Raw genomic sequence first — 15,843 nt, 5'->3', positions numbered from 1 at the left:
AAGATTGTTAATTCTAAGACCAGTTGTGGTTATTGAGTCAACAGCGCAAGCACCAGAATATCAATATTGCAGGACTTACTTGACGGTAAAACGTGTGCTTTTGGTCTGTCAAATATTTAATGTCATGAGACAAAGGTTATCAGGACAAACTCTTAAGGATCTGTTTTATAAGATGAATCCAGAAAAACTTGGACAATTTCTTTCAAAAGTAAATTTTTTTTATTTTTTTTTACAGAATTTTATGTGCAGTACTTTGTTTTATAATTGTTTTTATTCATTTATATTTATTGTATATTGTATTATGTCCTACTTTGTTTTTTTTTCTAATGTATAATCTTTGCCATTAAATATCCTGTGGTGCTGATGTGGCAATTAACTTAAAATAAACTGTAAATTGATTAGGGGCTGTGAAAAAATTCAAATATAACAAATATCAAAAGAATCAAACAACTCTACTAATCCTAATTCAATCAAAAAAATCATCTATTCACTTAGCACAAAGTTCAAACACACTGTGCACAACGATACAGTCAGAAGGCTTTTCAATCTACAAATTTACCATGGATTTACTGTAGTAACACTAACTGCACCATGTTATTGTGCCAGGAATGTGGTATATTCATATTGAGTTTTATTATATTATTAATGTAGACATGTATTTAAGGAGTAATGGAATATAATTATGGTATTTTTTGTGATTAAGCTGTAGTGTTTGTGTATTTATACTAAATGTATTTAGACTACAGTTTTTCATACAAATACCTAAAAACCATAAAGTTAAATTTTTACCATGGTATCGAGGTGCTCTATGTGTGGTTTTAACTTTGGTTAACATGATCTAAATGTAGGCCTATGGTACTATGGAAGACCAATGGTCAAAAAAACTCAAACAGTCAGAATGATTACATTTAAAATGACACCATATAAAAATGACATTGTTACAGTTTTTAAAGATGTTATGGTTTTTTTTTAATGAATATAAATGTCAATGTATATCTACATCCTACCTCAAGGTATTGAGCTACTGTCAACTCAAGCTACTGTCAAATGTGCATTTCTAAGGGAAAAAAAAATATATATAAAATACACCTCATCAAAGTCAAACCTGTTTCATGATTTAAAAACAAAATCACCCGTTAGAACTTGCAGAAACTAAGAAATTAATTTTTCTATTTAAGATATTTATTCTTGAGTGTTTGTCATGTTCTGACTATAAAGAGTAGTTTAAAACTACAATTAATGGTTTGGTTTTTCCACTTTCACTACAAAAATCTGCCTTCAAACTTTAAATAAAGGTTTGAAATTTATCGTGATAATTATTGCTATTGAAAGGCTTAACGGTACACGTATTTGTATCGAAAAGTTTCGGTATGGGTCTTTCAGTTTGGTATGCATATGTACCAAAAACAAATACAGCATTGTTTTAACCACTGCACGAGCGGAACTTCATTGGAAACTTCCATTTTTATATATTGCAATTTTTGATAAGAAACAAAGTCTAATCTTTCAAATTATGTCCTTTTTTCAGGAAATTCAAACAATAAATGACGTTTTGTCATTCTTTGATGTGGAGTGACAGATTGCTGTTTAAATGCCTCAGTTCAAACGGCAGCGCTTTACTACTAGTTTTAACGCTAAATAAACATGAATGAACATCTCTCGCCTCATGTAATCGTTCAGTCAGTGTTTCAACCGTGGAAAGACGTCAATAAAACAGCTTGTAAACAAAATGTCACATAGCATTTCATTTAACTTAGGCAAGTCATCAGAGTCTAGAGAAGAGCATTTTGCAAAATATTAGACTTATACTCATCATATTTTACTTTACCTGTTAGTGATGTCTTAATTATTTAATATTTAAATAAATCTGTTATGAAACGAGTTATGAGAGGCACTGTGTAAATGAATATATTTCAACAACAAATAGAATTTTTATAATTTAGAAGTTAATTTAAAATTCCATTATGTGCAATTTACGTTTGCATAAATTTTGTTTTTAAGTTGAGTGTTGCTTGTTATGTTTAAAAAAGAAATCGTGATTAAATTTAAGTTTGGGTTCTGTTGTTAACTGTGACCTTATAGTAGGCCTAAAAAGGGCTAACACTATAGTTTAGAGCATAAGTCAAAGTAGATTTTTATCACAAAGAAAATTGGAATTACAGCTGAATTTATTTAAAGAAAGAGCCATTTGTTCAGTGAACCACTGTTTAATTAAAAAATGAAAAAAGAAAAAAAATTCCCCCTACTGCAACCGAACCGTGATGTCAAAACAGAGGTACGTGCCAAACCGTCATGTTTGTGTATTGTTACTAATATCGACTGATATGAAAACATTTTATCATGATGATAAAATAAAATCTATTAATTTATTTATTTTATTTATTTATTTTTGGAAAGAAGTCTCATGTTCACCAAGGTTGAATTTTTTGTGAGTTATTACAACTTAAGATGTTTTATATTTTAATATATGTAACTTATTTTTGTGATGCCAAAGCTGCAGTTACTTAAATTTTTTTGCAGCTGTTACTCCAGTCTTCAGTTTCACATGATTTCTCAGAAATCATTCTAATATACTGATTTGGTGCTCAAACATTTCTTATCAATTGGATTTTTGTGGAAATGTTACACTATCATTCTTTGAATAAAAAATTCAAAGAACAGAAATATTTTGTAACATTATAAATGGTTTTTTTTTTTTTTTTTTTTTTTGTCACTTTGATCAAGAATTGAATAAAAGTACTAATTTCTTTAAATACTTTTGAATGGTAGTGTTCTGCCTCTAATTACTTGAGGAAATAATGGCCATAATTAGTGTAAAATTATGATCTATGCATGGTTTTCGTTAAAAAGCTTGTTCTGGCCTAATGAAATTCCCTTCATGTGAATGGATATTTACAGTATGAAGTGATGTTCAGTAAATTCCCTTTCCCATCAATCCAATTAAACATCCTTTGGGATGCGGTTGTTTATATTAAAAGTGAGTTAGTTCTTCAGTTCAGTTTGCCCAACCCTAGTGTAGACACATGGTTTAAGTGTAGCACAAACACTTACATTTGGACTGAACGTCAGAGATGTTTATGTAAGCATAAGTTTCTGATGTGAGCTGTCTCATGCCATTTAAATGATCCAACCGCTGCTTGCCATTATACAATATATTTATGAATAGCTGGTGCAACAGACTCAGTTTTGTCTGTTCACCCTTTACACATCTTTAATGATAATAAAGTCATCAAAACACATTCTGCTCCAAAGAGCTTTGGACAAACATTCTCTGTGTATGTAAAAATCAAAACGTAATACCCAGGAAATTAACTAGAAATGTTCTTTCAGCTAATTCTTGCCCTCCCCCGCTCTACTTTTCTTCCACACCATCCTTTCCGGGCCCTGATCCCACAGATCCAGGCACTGAGACAGAGGAAAGTCTTGGAGCGACAGACTCCACCCAATGCATGGCAGATTCTCAGAGCTGTAAGTCAGCGTGACCTAACTTTCTGAAAAGACATTTGGTAGCATCCATCATGTTGATCTTTCCATATATTTCCATGTATTTAAGTATTTCAAGCATCATAAAGTCAGTTGTTGGTGTTTTAAAGCACCTTCTCTTTTCCTTTCATCTGTATATGGCGGCTTAGTTGAAACTAGCACATTGGATGCTTTGGAAGCACGTGTCACCAGCTCTGCCCCTCATCCTCACCCCCAATCACCCAGGAGACCTCAGCATCCTCTTTCACCTCGTCTTAACATCTTGGTCCCACCTGCTCAAGAGTTGGGACCCCCTTCACAAGTCCAGGTGTGTACAAATGTCTCAGTGTACTGTGTGGCATAGCTTGAGAAGCTTTTTCTTAGTTTGTTGTTGTTGGCGTTGCTTGGAGTGTGCATTTAAAAAAATAACTTGCATGTGTCAACAGAGGCTCCCAGTTCGACTGCCGTCAATGGGACGAGGCCTCCAGCTTACTTCTGGAATGGTCAGTAGTGCAGTGAGTTGCTTTTTGGTTCTTGGTTTGGTTGTGTGGTGTGTTTGCATCTGAGCTTGAATGTTTTTGTTTTTTCTTGATTTTCCAACAGCAGCATTTCTATGAGGATGATGACAGGATGGTTCCTAATACCCCTACACTTCTTCCTCCTCGCTCAGACGGATTTGCTGAAGCAAACCAGTATGCATTTTTGCCTTTACACTTCGCTCTGGTTGTATTTTTTTATTTATTTAGCCACATGACTGATTTCTTCTGTTGTATGAAATTCTCCACAGGTCGCAGGCGTATCACTATTTCGATTCGGTCCTTTAGATGACCTCCCGCAGACCAGCTCCTCTCATTCAGACCTTGGCCAGCTGCCCTCACAAGGTAGCACACATTACATTATATTCTTTCAGACTAATGACTATTTTTTAACTGCTCGTTCTGTCAGATGTTGGTTGGTTATTCTTTTAATGCTGTCTTCTGTGTGTTCTTCAGGTTTAGGCATGTATGAGAGTACTGTTTTCCTTGGAGCTCATGAGGAGGAGTCAGGAGGACGCAGTGTGCCCACAACCCCACTACAGATTGCCTCTCCTGGTATGTACAAATCCATGCATCCTAATAGTCAAAATAATTTTCAAATAATTTTGGAAAAGTGCAGGATTATGCAGTGGCCACTTTTTCTGCATTTTAATTTACTGAGAATTCAATCGCTCCTTCAAAATCGCAAACACAGAGGGATGACAAGCTATAGTATCCCATTATATACCTAATTCTCTTCACTCTACCATTTTACAATCGGTTAAACCATCTTTTTTTAATCCATTCAGTGACAGTTTTATCAGAGACTTTGGTATCTGAAGCAATTGAGCATGCTTCTCAGTCTGTGCCCATGGTTAGCACCTCCACACCTGGCCTTAGTGCACCTGCAGGCTCTATTGGAGTGGAGGAGAGAGATTACATGTTCTTGGACGCAGGAGACAGGTAAACATGAGCCCTTAAATCTTACCCACACGAGACACTGGCATCACAATTTACTTCCATTGTTGTTACATAAGAAGTTACATTTGAGAGATCAGGTACTCCATAATGGAGTAGGTGTAGAATGTGTGTTTATTAAAATAACTGTGTCTGATAAATATTTCTGCAGTGCTGAAGCTTCACTTGAGGCTGTGTCACAGACTGAGGTGGAGGAACCAGCCCAGCCTTCAGATGAGGCCAGTCTGCCTTCCACAAGCCAGGAACCTTCATCTAGTTCTGCAGGTACAAACACACTCACACATATTAAAATTACACAAACCTCCAACATTTCATATCGGTTTCACAAACTCTGCATTATTTCTCTTTCAGACACAAGCAGCTCTCAGCCTACTAAAGTTTGAATGGGATCTGGGAGGCAGTGGACTGGTGGTCGTGGTTCAAGGGGCTTTGTAAAGAGAGGTAAGAATATGAACAATTTTCTCCAACTGTGGCAAATATCTTTATTTTTACAGGCATTTAGTTTTTAACCCAGCAGTATTAACACAGTAAGATTTAACATAATCAAGTGGATTTGACATCTTTCTTGCTATAGGTGGCATCACTGGTGTGAGGGGACGTTTTGCCAGGTGAAGCAGTTCTGGAGCAACACATTCTGAATGAATGGCTCCAGAAGAACACAGTCATACCTCTGTTCTGCTTTAAGACTTCAGTCAGTGTATTATAATTTTTGCTTGTTAGTTTAATGCTCTGAGCAATCCATCAATATTAATTATTTTAATAATTTTACATTCATACAATAAAATTGTTTTGAAGGAAGTCTTTGTTTGTCCCTAATTCCATCTCCAAAGATGCAGCATTACTATCAAAGGTTGTTTTGCACTGCACCTAAAACAAGTGCATGACTAGAAATATAATTTACCACATATGGCATGAGGGAAAGAGATGTATGACTCAGTTTTTCTGGGTTTCTGGGCATTTAAAGAAGCTGGTTGCAGAGTTTTCCTTTGGACCTGTAGCAGGTTTGAGGATCACTGGTATTTCTCTTTCCATTTTGATGCTGTAATAATTGTCTGTGAAAGACAGGAACAGAAATGGACAGCAGTGTTTTAGTTGATTAAAACAAACTATAAAAAATAATTATTGGTAAATATAAATGAAAAACTTAAAATATAAAAATTGCCTTGGCAACTAACTGAAATAAAAATACAACTTTAAAATAAAAAACATAAATATATATATAAAATAAAGGCTATTAAAAATAATAATCAATACTATTAAAGAATATAAGTAATACTAAAATACTGGCTAAGAGATATATTAGTCAGGCTTTCAGCTGTCCTTCATGACAAATTTAGCTGCATTCTGACATAAATCTCCACCCTGGTTAAGAAGTTCATTAGCTGTAACCTGAAACAGTGCTGGGACAGAATCCAGTACCAGCTTTAATGAATGACATAACACTCACTTTGAGTGAATACATAATACTTGTATCCCTCTTTCACCCTTGAGGGTACAGACACGGCTGAGGTCACCATAGTCGGAAATCCTCTCCAGGTCTTTGAGATATTGATCACTTGACCCAGAGCTGCAGCTGGGAGAAGAAAATATCCTAAAATGAATCAAAATGCTCAGAGTTCTGTTTCAGTTAAATGGTTTAACGTCATTTATCTGGTCTGTTAGGCCTCACATGGAACAAAATTTCCTGTTTGAAGCCTTGGTGAAACATTTGTTTCAGGAAGTACTATAGACTTGTTCGGTTTCGCGTCATAGCTGTGTGGGCGGAGTCGGCGTGGGGGAAAAAAGTCCTCCCCCCATTGGAAAAGCATGGTGTTGACTCAGAATGGTCTACATAAAATCATTTCTGCCGCTCGACAGAGCAACATACGCATAAAAACTGAGCCATATTGGGTCAGACTGTCCGTATGGTATCTGTGACTGGACAAACGACCCAACAGAATGGCCAGAGTTGTCGTTTCGCGACATTTTTGTTACCTAATTGAGCAAGAGACCGCTTACTACAAGCCTATACGAGAAAGAGACGGCTTGTGAAAGTAAACATTTTTCGTTTTGTTTTGCTTAATTTTAATAAAGTGATAAAGACTTGAGAAAAAGCCTGTCATACTTTCTTATTGATATATTAAAATTATTTTTTACATTGACAAAACAGGTAACATTAAGGTCCACTGAAGTGCCTTGAAATGCGCAGCATTGTTATATGTGGTGTGTGCTGCGGCTGCCTAATCATTTTCATAAATACACACCGTAATTAAAAAGATAACTTTTTTGCTACACTAACCATAGTTTAACCATGGTATTTGTAGTAAAACTGTGGTTATAGGCTACAATTGGTAATAAAAACACCAAAAAAATTTTGTTAAAGGATTGTGTATGATAATATGAAATAAATGTTTTAATAGATTATGATATCACAGAATATCAGGGAGTGAGAGTTATTTGATTGTGATGCGAAGGAGGGTAACTGTAAGCCGTGCAGGGGGACAGGACTAATGACAGATCATTTGCCTGGGTAAGTAGTGTAGCCTATCTGTGCTACCCACTCAGTGCTACCTCCAGTAGTCCGTATGTTTATCAGACATCTTCAGATCAGGTTTTTTAACTTATTAGAGGTAAAGAACGCCACACAGCAACTTTTCGGCACTGCACCAAGCAAAAATCAGACGAAATCATCACAAAAAGTATAGATCAAGTGCCTAACAAGGTCTCCGCGCTTTAATTCTAATGGTTTGTTTTCCCCCACGGCATAAATGGTTATGACGTTTTTATGGGCGTTCCCAGCAATGCCGAACAAGTCTATACGCGGTATTTTCACTTATCCACGTTTGCACAAATGCTTGTCTACACACAACCTTCCCTACTCCCTTTACATTATAAACATGATAAAATCGTAATTCTGTGTTGTTTTAATTGGCATTATTTTCTAATCAAATTTGTGATCCTTTACCAGCTTGTCGTCTGGCTCTCGTCCTCACTGTCAACATAGGAAATCTTGGCTTTGTCCCACAATTTGGAGTAAACTGATATATGTACTTTTGCGCCATCCCACCTGCAGAAATCAATTTGAAAGTCAACACTTGACACACCTAATAAAAACAAGAACCCATAGTGTGCTTACAGAATGTACATGTACATTTTTCTTTCAATTTTTACCTCTTTTGAAGAAGATTACAGACTCTTTTCTGCTTCGGTACTGAGGTATAGATAAAGCAGCTGTGATATGACCAATCTGTCCGAAGTCCGTGCTGATGGGTTTGGGAAAGCCAGGATCCATCACAGCATTCTCAAACCTCCAGTAGTTCTTTCCCTATGAAATATGCACACACGATTAATTTAATTTGACACCACTTCTGTTCTAATTTTCTGTGATTCTCAGTCTGTAGTGAATTAAAGTGTTTTATCCTAATGACTATGTATCAACCTTGAAGAAGTAGGTTTTGCCCTGGCAGTTGCAGCGGGTGTAAACCGTGTCGATGGGAGATGGGATTCCCCACACACTTGTAATTAACTGAGGAGGGTCAGGATTTCTATGTTTGTCCAGTGTCCAAAAATAATGTCCTTTGGAGAAGAAACCAAAAGTAGCATTTTTTTCACACGTAACATTTGGTTCAAAGTTCCCTGCACTCTGGAACTTTCCATTTATTTATTTATTTATTTATTTTCAAAATTGTAATCTTTGTAAAATGGAAAAGATAAATGCTTTTTGAACCAAAATAAATAGTGTAACTATAAAGCGAGTATGTTGTACCACCTGGTACTGACCTCTGAACACCACAATGGTACCATTTCTGAGAGTAGTCAAACCACTGACTGGACGCCCACTGCAGAGGTTAGTGTCATAATCATCTGTAAAAGGGGGAAAAAAACATTAAAAAAAATTAAGAAACAATACAAAGTAATACAATTATCCAAAACTTTCTTTAAAAAAAAACCATAATTGAAATATTCAATCTAGCATCAGAGTGTCAACACAGTTTTCAATTGGGAAGCTAGAAGGCTCTTAGTGCAAACTAAATTAAAAATAAAAAAATTGCCACAATAAATATCAAACATAAAAAATCTTACCAGTTTGATAATCTTTAATACTATTTGTTTTGCCATTCTTGTCTGAGGTAGGATTAAGAGGTTTTTCTGCTGGTCTGGTTGGAGCAATGCCACTAGGATCCTTGGGAGTTTTCTTTGGTTCAGATTTGTCATTCTTCTCCATACTAGGTTGACTGGGTTTTTTTGTTGGTTTCACTGGAACAGGAGAGGATGGTGTCTTGCTTGGAACAGGGGTAGATCTAGGGTCCTTGACAGATGACAGTTCCTTTGGGTTTTCATTCTGTGCCTTGGTAGTCATTTCAGTGACAGAATATTCTGTTGGTACTGTGCTTGTAGGACCTTCAGTTGGCACTGTACTTATAGGACCCTCTGCTGGTGCTGTGCTAGTAGGACCTTCAGTTGGTGCTGTGCTTGTAGGATCTTCTTTTGGCAGTGTGCTAGTAGGATCTTCTTTTGGTGCTGTGCTAGTAGGATCTTCTTTTGGCACTGTGCTAGTAGGATCTTCTTTTGGTGCTGTGCTAGTAGGATCTTCTTTTGGCAGTGTGCTAGTAGGACCTTCATTTGGCACTGTCCCTGAAGGACCTTTGGTTGGGGCTGTGCTAGTAGGACCTTCATTTGGCACTGTCCCTGAAGGACCTTCGGTTGGTGCTGTGCTAGTAGGACCTTCATTTGGCACTGTCCCTGAAGGACCTTTGGTTGGCGCTGTGCTAGTAGGACTTTCTGTTGGCACTGTGCTAGTAGGACCTTCATTTGGCACTGTCCCTGAAGGACCTTTGGTTGGCACTGTGCTAGTAGGATCTTCTGTTGGCACTGTGCTTGCAGGACCTTCGGTTGGTGCTGTGCTAGTAGGACCTTCAATTGGCACTGTCCCTGAAGAACCTTCAGTTGGCGCTGTGCTAGTAGGACCTTCATTTGGCACTGTCCCCGAAGGACCTTCGGTTGGCGCTGTGCTAGTAGGACCTTCTGTTGGCACTGTGCTTGCAGGACCTTTGGTTGGTGCTGTGCTAGTAGGACCTTCATTTGGCACTGTCCCTGAAGGACCTTCGGTTGGCGCTGTGCTAGAAGGACTTTCATTTGACACTGTCCCTGAAGGACCTTCAGTTGTCACTGTGCTTATAGGACCTTCAGTTGGCGCTGTGGTAGTAGGACATTCTGTTGGCACTGTCCCTGAAGGACCTTCAGTTGGTGCTGTGCTTATAGGACCTTCTGTTGGCACTGTGCTAGTAGGATCTTCTTTTGGTGCTGTGCTAGTAGGACCTTCATTTGGCACTGTCCCTGAAGGGCCTTCGGTTGGCGCTGTGCTTATAGGACCTTCAGTTGGCGCTGTGCTTATAGGACCTTCTGTTGGCACTGTGCTAGTAGGATCTTCTTTTGGTGCTGTGCTAGTAGGATCTTCTTTTGGTGCTGTGCTAGAAGGACCTTCATTTGGCACTGTCCCTGAAGGACCTTCGGTTGGCACTGTGCTAGTAGGACCTTCATTGGGCACTGTCCCTGAAGGACCTTCGGTTGGGGCTGTGCTAGTAGGATCTTCTTTTGGTACTGTGCTAGAAGGACCTTCATTTGGCACTGTCCCTGAAGGACCTTCGGTTGGCGCTGTGCCAGTAGGAACTTTTGTTGGCTCTGTTCCTGAGGGACCTTCGGTTGGCACTGTGCTAGTAGGACCCTCTGTTGGCACTGTGCTTGCAGGACCTTCGGTTGGCGCTGTGCTAGTAGGACCTTCATTTGGCACTGTTCCTGAAGGACCTTCGGTTGGTGCTGTGCTAGTAAGTCCTTCTGTTGGCACTGTGCTTGCAGGACCTTTGGTTGGTCCTGTGCTAGTAGGACCTTCATTTGTCACTGTCCCTGAAGGACCTTCGGTTGGCACTGTGCTAGTAAGACCTTCTGTTGGCACTGTGCTTGCAGGACCAGCGGTTGGTGCTGTGCTAGTAGGACCTTCATTTGGCACTGTCCCTGGAGGACCTTCAGTTGGCACTGTGCTAGTAGGACCTTCGGTTGGCGCTGTGCTAGTAGGACCTTCTGTTGGCACTGTGCTAGTAGGACCTTTTGTTGGCTCTGTCCCTGAAGGACCTTCTGTTGGTGCTCTGCTAGTAGGACCTTCGGTTGGCACTGTGCTAGAAGGACCTTCAGTTGGTGCTGTGCTAGTAGGACCTTCGGTTGGCGCTGTGCTAGTAGGACCTTCTGTTGGCACTGTGCTAGTAGGACCTTCATTTGACACTGTTCCTGAAGGACCTTCGTTTGGCACTGTGCTAGTAGGACCTTTTGTTGGCTCTGTTCCTGAAGGACCTTCGGTTGGCGCTGTGCTAGTAGGACCTTCAGTTGGCGCTGTGCTTGCAGGACCTTCTATTGGCACTGTGCTTGCAGGACCTTCTGTTGGTGCTGTGCTAGTAGGAACTTCATTTGACCCTGTTCCTGAAGGACCTTCGGTTGGCACTGTGTTAGTAGGCCCTTCGGTTGGCGCTGTGCTAGTAGGACCTTTTGTTGGCTCTGTCCCTGAAGGACCTTCTGTTGGTGCTCTGCTAGTAGGACCTTCGGTTGGCACTGTGCTAGTAGGACCTTCAGTTGGTGCTGTGCTAGTAGGACCTTCTGTTGGCACTGTGCTTGCAGGACCTTCTGTTGGTGCTGTGCTAGTAGGACCTTCATTTGACACTGTTCCCTGAAAGACCTTGGGTTGGCACTGTGCTAGTAGGACCTTTTGTTGGCTCTGTTCCTGAAGGACCTTCGGTTGGCGCTGTGCTAGTAGGACCTTCAGTTGGCGCTGTGCTTGCAGGACCTTCTATTGGCACTGTGCTTGCAGGACCTTCTGTTGTGCTGTGCTAGTAGGAACTTCATTTGACCCTGTTCCTGAAGACCTTCGGTTGGCACTGTGTTTAGTAGGCCCTTCTGTTGGCACTGTGCTAGTAGGACCTTTTGTTGGCTCTGTCCCTGAAGGACCTTCTGTTGGTGCTCTGCTAGTAGGACCTTCGGTTGGCACTGTGCTAGTAGGACCTTCAGTTGGTGCTGTGCTAGTAGGACCTTCTGTTGGCACTGTGCTTGCAGGACCTTCTGTTGGTGCTGTGCTAGTAGGACCTTCATTTGACACTGTCCCTGAAAGACCTTGGGTTGGCACTGTGCTAGTAGGACCTTTTGTTGGCTCTGTTCCTGAAGGACCTTCGGTTGGCGCTGTGCTAGTAGGACCTTCAGTTGGCACTGTGCTTGCAGGACCTTCTATTGGCACTGTGCTTGCAGGACCTTCTGTTGGTGCTGTGCTAGTAGGAACTTCATTTGACCCTGTTCCTGAAGGACCTTCGGTTGGCACTGTGTTAGTAGGCCCTTCGGTTGGCGCTGTGCTAGTAGGACCTTCAGTTGGTGCTGTGCTAGTAGGACCATCTGTTGGCACTGTGCTTGCAGGACCTTTTGTTGGTGCTGTGCTAGTAGGACCTTTTGTTGGCTCTGTCCCTGAAGGACCTTCGGTTGGTGCTGTGTTAGTAGGACCTTCGGTTGGCACTGTGCTAGTAGGACCTTCTGTTGGCACTGTGCTTGCAGGACCTTCTGTTGGTGCTGTGCTAGTAGGACCTTCACTTGACACTGTCCCTGAAGGACCTTTGGTTGGCACTGTGCTAGCAGGACCTTTTGTTGGCTCTGTCCCTGAAGGACCTTCGGTTGGCACTGTGCTAGTAGGACCTTCTATTGGCACTGTGCTTGCAGGACCTTCTGTTGGTGCTGTGCTAGTAGGACCTTCTGTTGGCACTGTCTGTGAAGGACCTTTGGTTGGTGCTGTGCTTATAGGTTCTTCTGTTGGTACTCCGCTTGATGGACCTTCTGTTGGGTTCTCATCAGCAGGGAGCATGGTGCTTGCATCTGGAGAGGACAAAACTACTACAATTATGGTCGACATGCACATTAAAAATTGTCTCTGCTGGGACATCAGTTTGATAAAATAAAAGTTAAATGTTTAATTTTGTAATCAGCAATATATCTTTGTGAACAAATGTTGCTTTTTGTGGAATTTTGCATATTTGAGAAATAAAACTTATGATTATTTTTGCTCACCAAGGCCCTCAGAAGGTGTGGACTCACTTTCATCCTCAGGGAATGTTAACTCTTCTCCTTCAGCATAAGAACACAATTTCAGTCATTTCCCCTGAGTTTTGCCTATGGTTGCAAAACCATATTGACTGAAACTGAGGTGCAATTATAAGTATAAATATAAAATTAAGTATAAAAAATGTTGTCATCTGCTTTTTCAATTGTCATAATCAAATGTCAATGTAAACTAGTTTATGATTCCTTTTTCAACAAGTGCCCCTACAGGGAAAAAAAAGATAACGAGTTACAAAGAGAAACACTCACCTCCAATCCCTTCATCATTGGTCATCTCCTCATTGGAGGTTTCTACCAAAAAAAAAAAAAAAAAAAAAAAAAGACTTCACAACTATACTTTAAGAGTACTGTTACTACAAAGTCAACAACAGTTACATGAAGCAAAAGATCAATACACTACAGTATTGTTACAATAACTATACCTTGGGGAAGTCGTGGCCTAGTGGTTAGAGAGTTTGATTCCTAACCCTAAGGTTGTGGGTTCAAGTCTCGGGCCGGCAATACCACGAATGAGGTGCCCTTGAGCAAGGCACTGAACCCCCAACTGCTCCCTGGGCATAAATGACTGCCCACTGCTCTGGGTTTGTGTTCACGGTGTGTGTGTGTGTGTGCACTTTGGATGGGTCACCATACTTGACTGTATGTCATGTCACTTTCACTTTAATTTTTTTCAATTTGACTTTTTATTCTTTATGTTTAGGCATAAGTTTATTGAACTGTGGTGGCAGTGTTTCTTGGTTTTACGCAGATTTACAGCGTTGAACACATGGATGGATGTGTGATGGATCTGTAATTCCACATTTTTGTTGTTAATTATTTGAATTAATAAATATATATTACCATTCAAATGTTTGGGGTAGGTAAGATATATTTTTAAAGAAACTAATACTTTTATTCTGCAAAGATTCATTAGATTGATTAAAAGTGAGAGTAAAGACTTAAAAGATTACAACTGTAAATCTGAAGAAAAAAGAACTAAGCAGCAAAAACACTTTTCTACATTGATAATAGTAAGAAATGTATATATATTAGCATATATAAGTATATTAGAATGATTTCTGAAGCATAATGTCACACTGAAGACTGAAGTAATGGCTGTTGAAAATTCAGCTTTGCCATCACAGTAGTAAATTACATTTTTTTAAAACAGTCATTTTAAATTGTCATAATAATTCATAATGTTACAGTTTTTACTGTATTTTTGATCAAATAAATGCAGCCCTTGGACAGACAGATAGATAGATAGATAGATAGATAGATAGATAGACTTGTCAATAATTGTAGATAGATAGATAGTCAGATAATTTATAGAGATAGAATAATTTCAATAAGTTTTTTATTTTTATGTTATACAAAAAAAAAAAAAAAACTTTATTCCAAACATTTGACTGGGAGAGTAGATAGATATTCTGACTTACTTTGATCTGAAGAGCTTGTGGAGGCACATGCAAACAGCAGCAGTAAGGACAGATATGTGGCCATCTTGGTTGCTCACTGTTGGAATCACCTAAGAGAGCCTCTGTTTCTTCGCCTGCATTGATCTTCATTTTTATATAGAGGCAGGATGCGTTGGTTTTCCCCTGTTGGTCGAGTTATACAGTCAGTGCTGAATTAGTAATCGTCTTGTTTGCAATGGTGCGGTCACGGTGATCCACATGGACAAACAGACTTGAACACTCCCCTGACGAGAACATTTACAAAGTTTGCTGGGTGATATCACAGACTATTCCCATTAAAATGTTCCAGATGGGGGGAAAACGTTAGACATAAAAATACAACGTTATAAAGATTTTTAGGGAATTTATGTCTGTCAATAGGATTTTCTGGGCGCAATTTGTTCGTCTCGAGCTACCGATTTTTAATTAATTAGCGTCTCTAGCATCCAAATAATCTCAAATACTTTTAAGCAAAGCTTTATGTGATATAGACTACATGCGATATAATGCATTTTATAGTGATAATCACTATTACATGCATTATATATCGCATATTTATCAAATAAATCTGTGCTTAAAAGTATTTTAATATTAATATAGTATTATTTAATAATAGTAATAATAGCTATATGCTACCAAAGACTTTATGCTACTTATGTTTTGTCAATGTAGTAGAAATGAACTGAGCTGAACGATATCACTGAATTAACAATGAACTGACTTTAACTGATAAACTGACTGTTTTATATCGTCATGCATTAACGGCACACGTTTTTCCTTTTTAACACTGTAAAACACATCTGTAGCCTATTGTAAAGCGCTATGTCCGTGTCCGATACTGAACAGAAAGCGAAGCGCTCTAGAACACATAGCAGCCTATGCCGTTGCCAGTTACAAGCGAACGCGACTTCTTTTCGTGTTTTCTGTCATCTTAAATTTCGTGGTTACTGCGGTTGAAACATACATTTATATCTAAACATACATGATAAACACAAAAAGCTTACCTTTGGGGGAAAAAAGAACCCTCTAATCTTTCCCTATTCCCCCTCCCCTCCACCACCCTACCCTTTGCTGGTCCTGATCTTGTGTCATTTTGTTTTTCTGGCAATAAAAATCAAAACAGAAATTAAACAAAATTCTTAAAATGGCAGAATGAATAACAAGACATTTAACTACTTCTCTTAGAGACTCGTATGTAATTATTTATTTATTTAGTATTAGTTTGCAGGGTAACACTTTACAATAAGGTTTATTAGTTAGTGTATTAATAGTGTATTAAACTGGCGTGACTGCAGTATTAAACAACTAGTTAACATGAACTAAGCATGAAC

At 39.1% G+C, this 15,843-nt stretch overlaps 1 protein-coding gene and 1 pseudogene across 1 annotated transcript; one reads left to right on the top strand and one right to left on the bottom strand.

Moving 5' to 3' along the window:
- The window catches only part of LOC109112759, a 26,928-nt pseudogene extending 21,175 nt beyond the window's left edge, over positions 1-5,753 (top strand).
- On the bottom strand, positions 5,451-15,843 carry LOC109113040 (mucin-2-like). Its single transcript, XM_042778329.1, has 11 exons — positions 14,495-15,843; positions 13,326-13,367; positions 13,026-13,082; positions 11,794-12,833; positions 9,018-11,703; positions 8,715-8,798; positions 8,374-8,510; positions 8,106-8,259; positions 7,900-8,001; positions 6,403-6,528; positions 5,451-6,007 (listed from the first exon to the last, which is right to left on the bottom strand). The coding sequence occupies exons 1-11, from the start codon at positions 14,556-14,558 to the stop codon at positions 5,889-5,891; spliced, it is 4,611 nt and encodes a 1,536-aa protein (XP_042634263.1). The 5' UTR covers positions 14,559-15,843; the 3' UTR covers positions 5,451-5,888.

The sequence above is a fragment of the Cyprinus carpio genome, chromosome A20 (assembly GCF_018340385.1).
Source record: "Cyprinus carpio isolate SPL01 chromosome A20, ASM1834038v1, whole genome shotgun sequence".
Taxonomy (NCBI): domain Eukaryota; kingdom Metazoa; phylum Chordata; class Actinopteri; order Cypriniformes; family Cyprinidae; genus Cyprinus; species Cyprinus carpio.
This window is presented reverse-complemented; position numbering and strand designations above follow the sequence as displayed.

Excerpts from the sequence above, each read along its gene's own strand:
- LOC109113040 (XM_042778329.1), bottom strand. The coding sequence starts at position 14,558 with ATGGCCACATATCTGTCCTTACTGCTGCTGTTTGCATGTGCCTCCACA. Across the intron at positions 8,260-8,373 it reads GCAAAACCTACTTCTTCAAG|GGAAAGAACTACTGGAGGTT; the intron begins GTTGATACATAG and ends CATATTTCATAG. Across the intron at positions 8,002-8,105 it reads TGTAATCTTCTTCAAAAGAG|GTGGGATGGCGCAAAAGTAC; the intron begins GTAAAAATTGAA and ends TGATTTCTGCAG.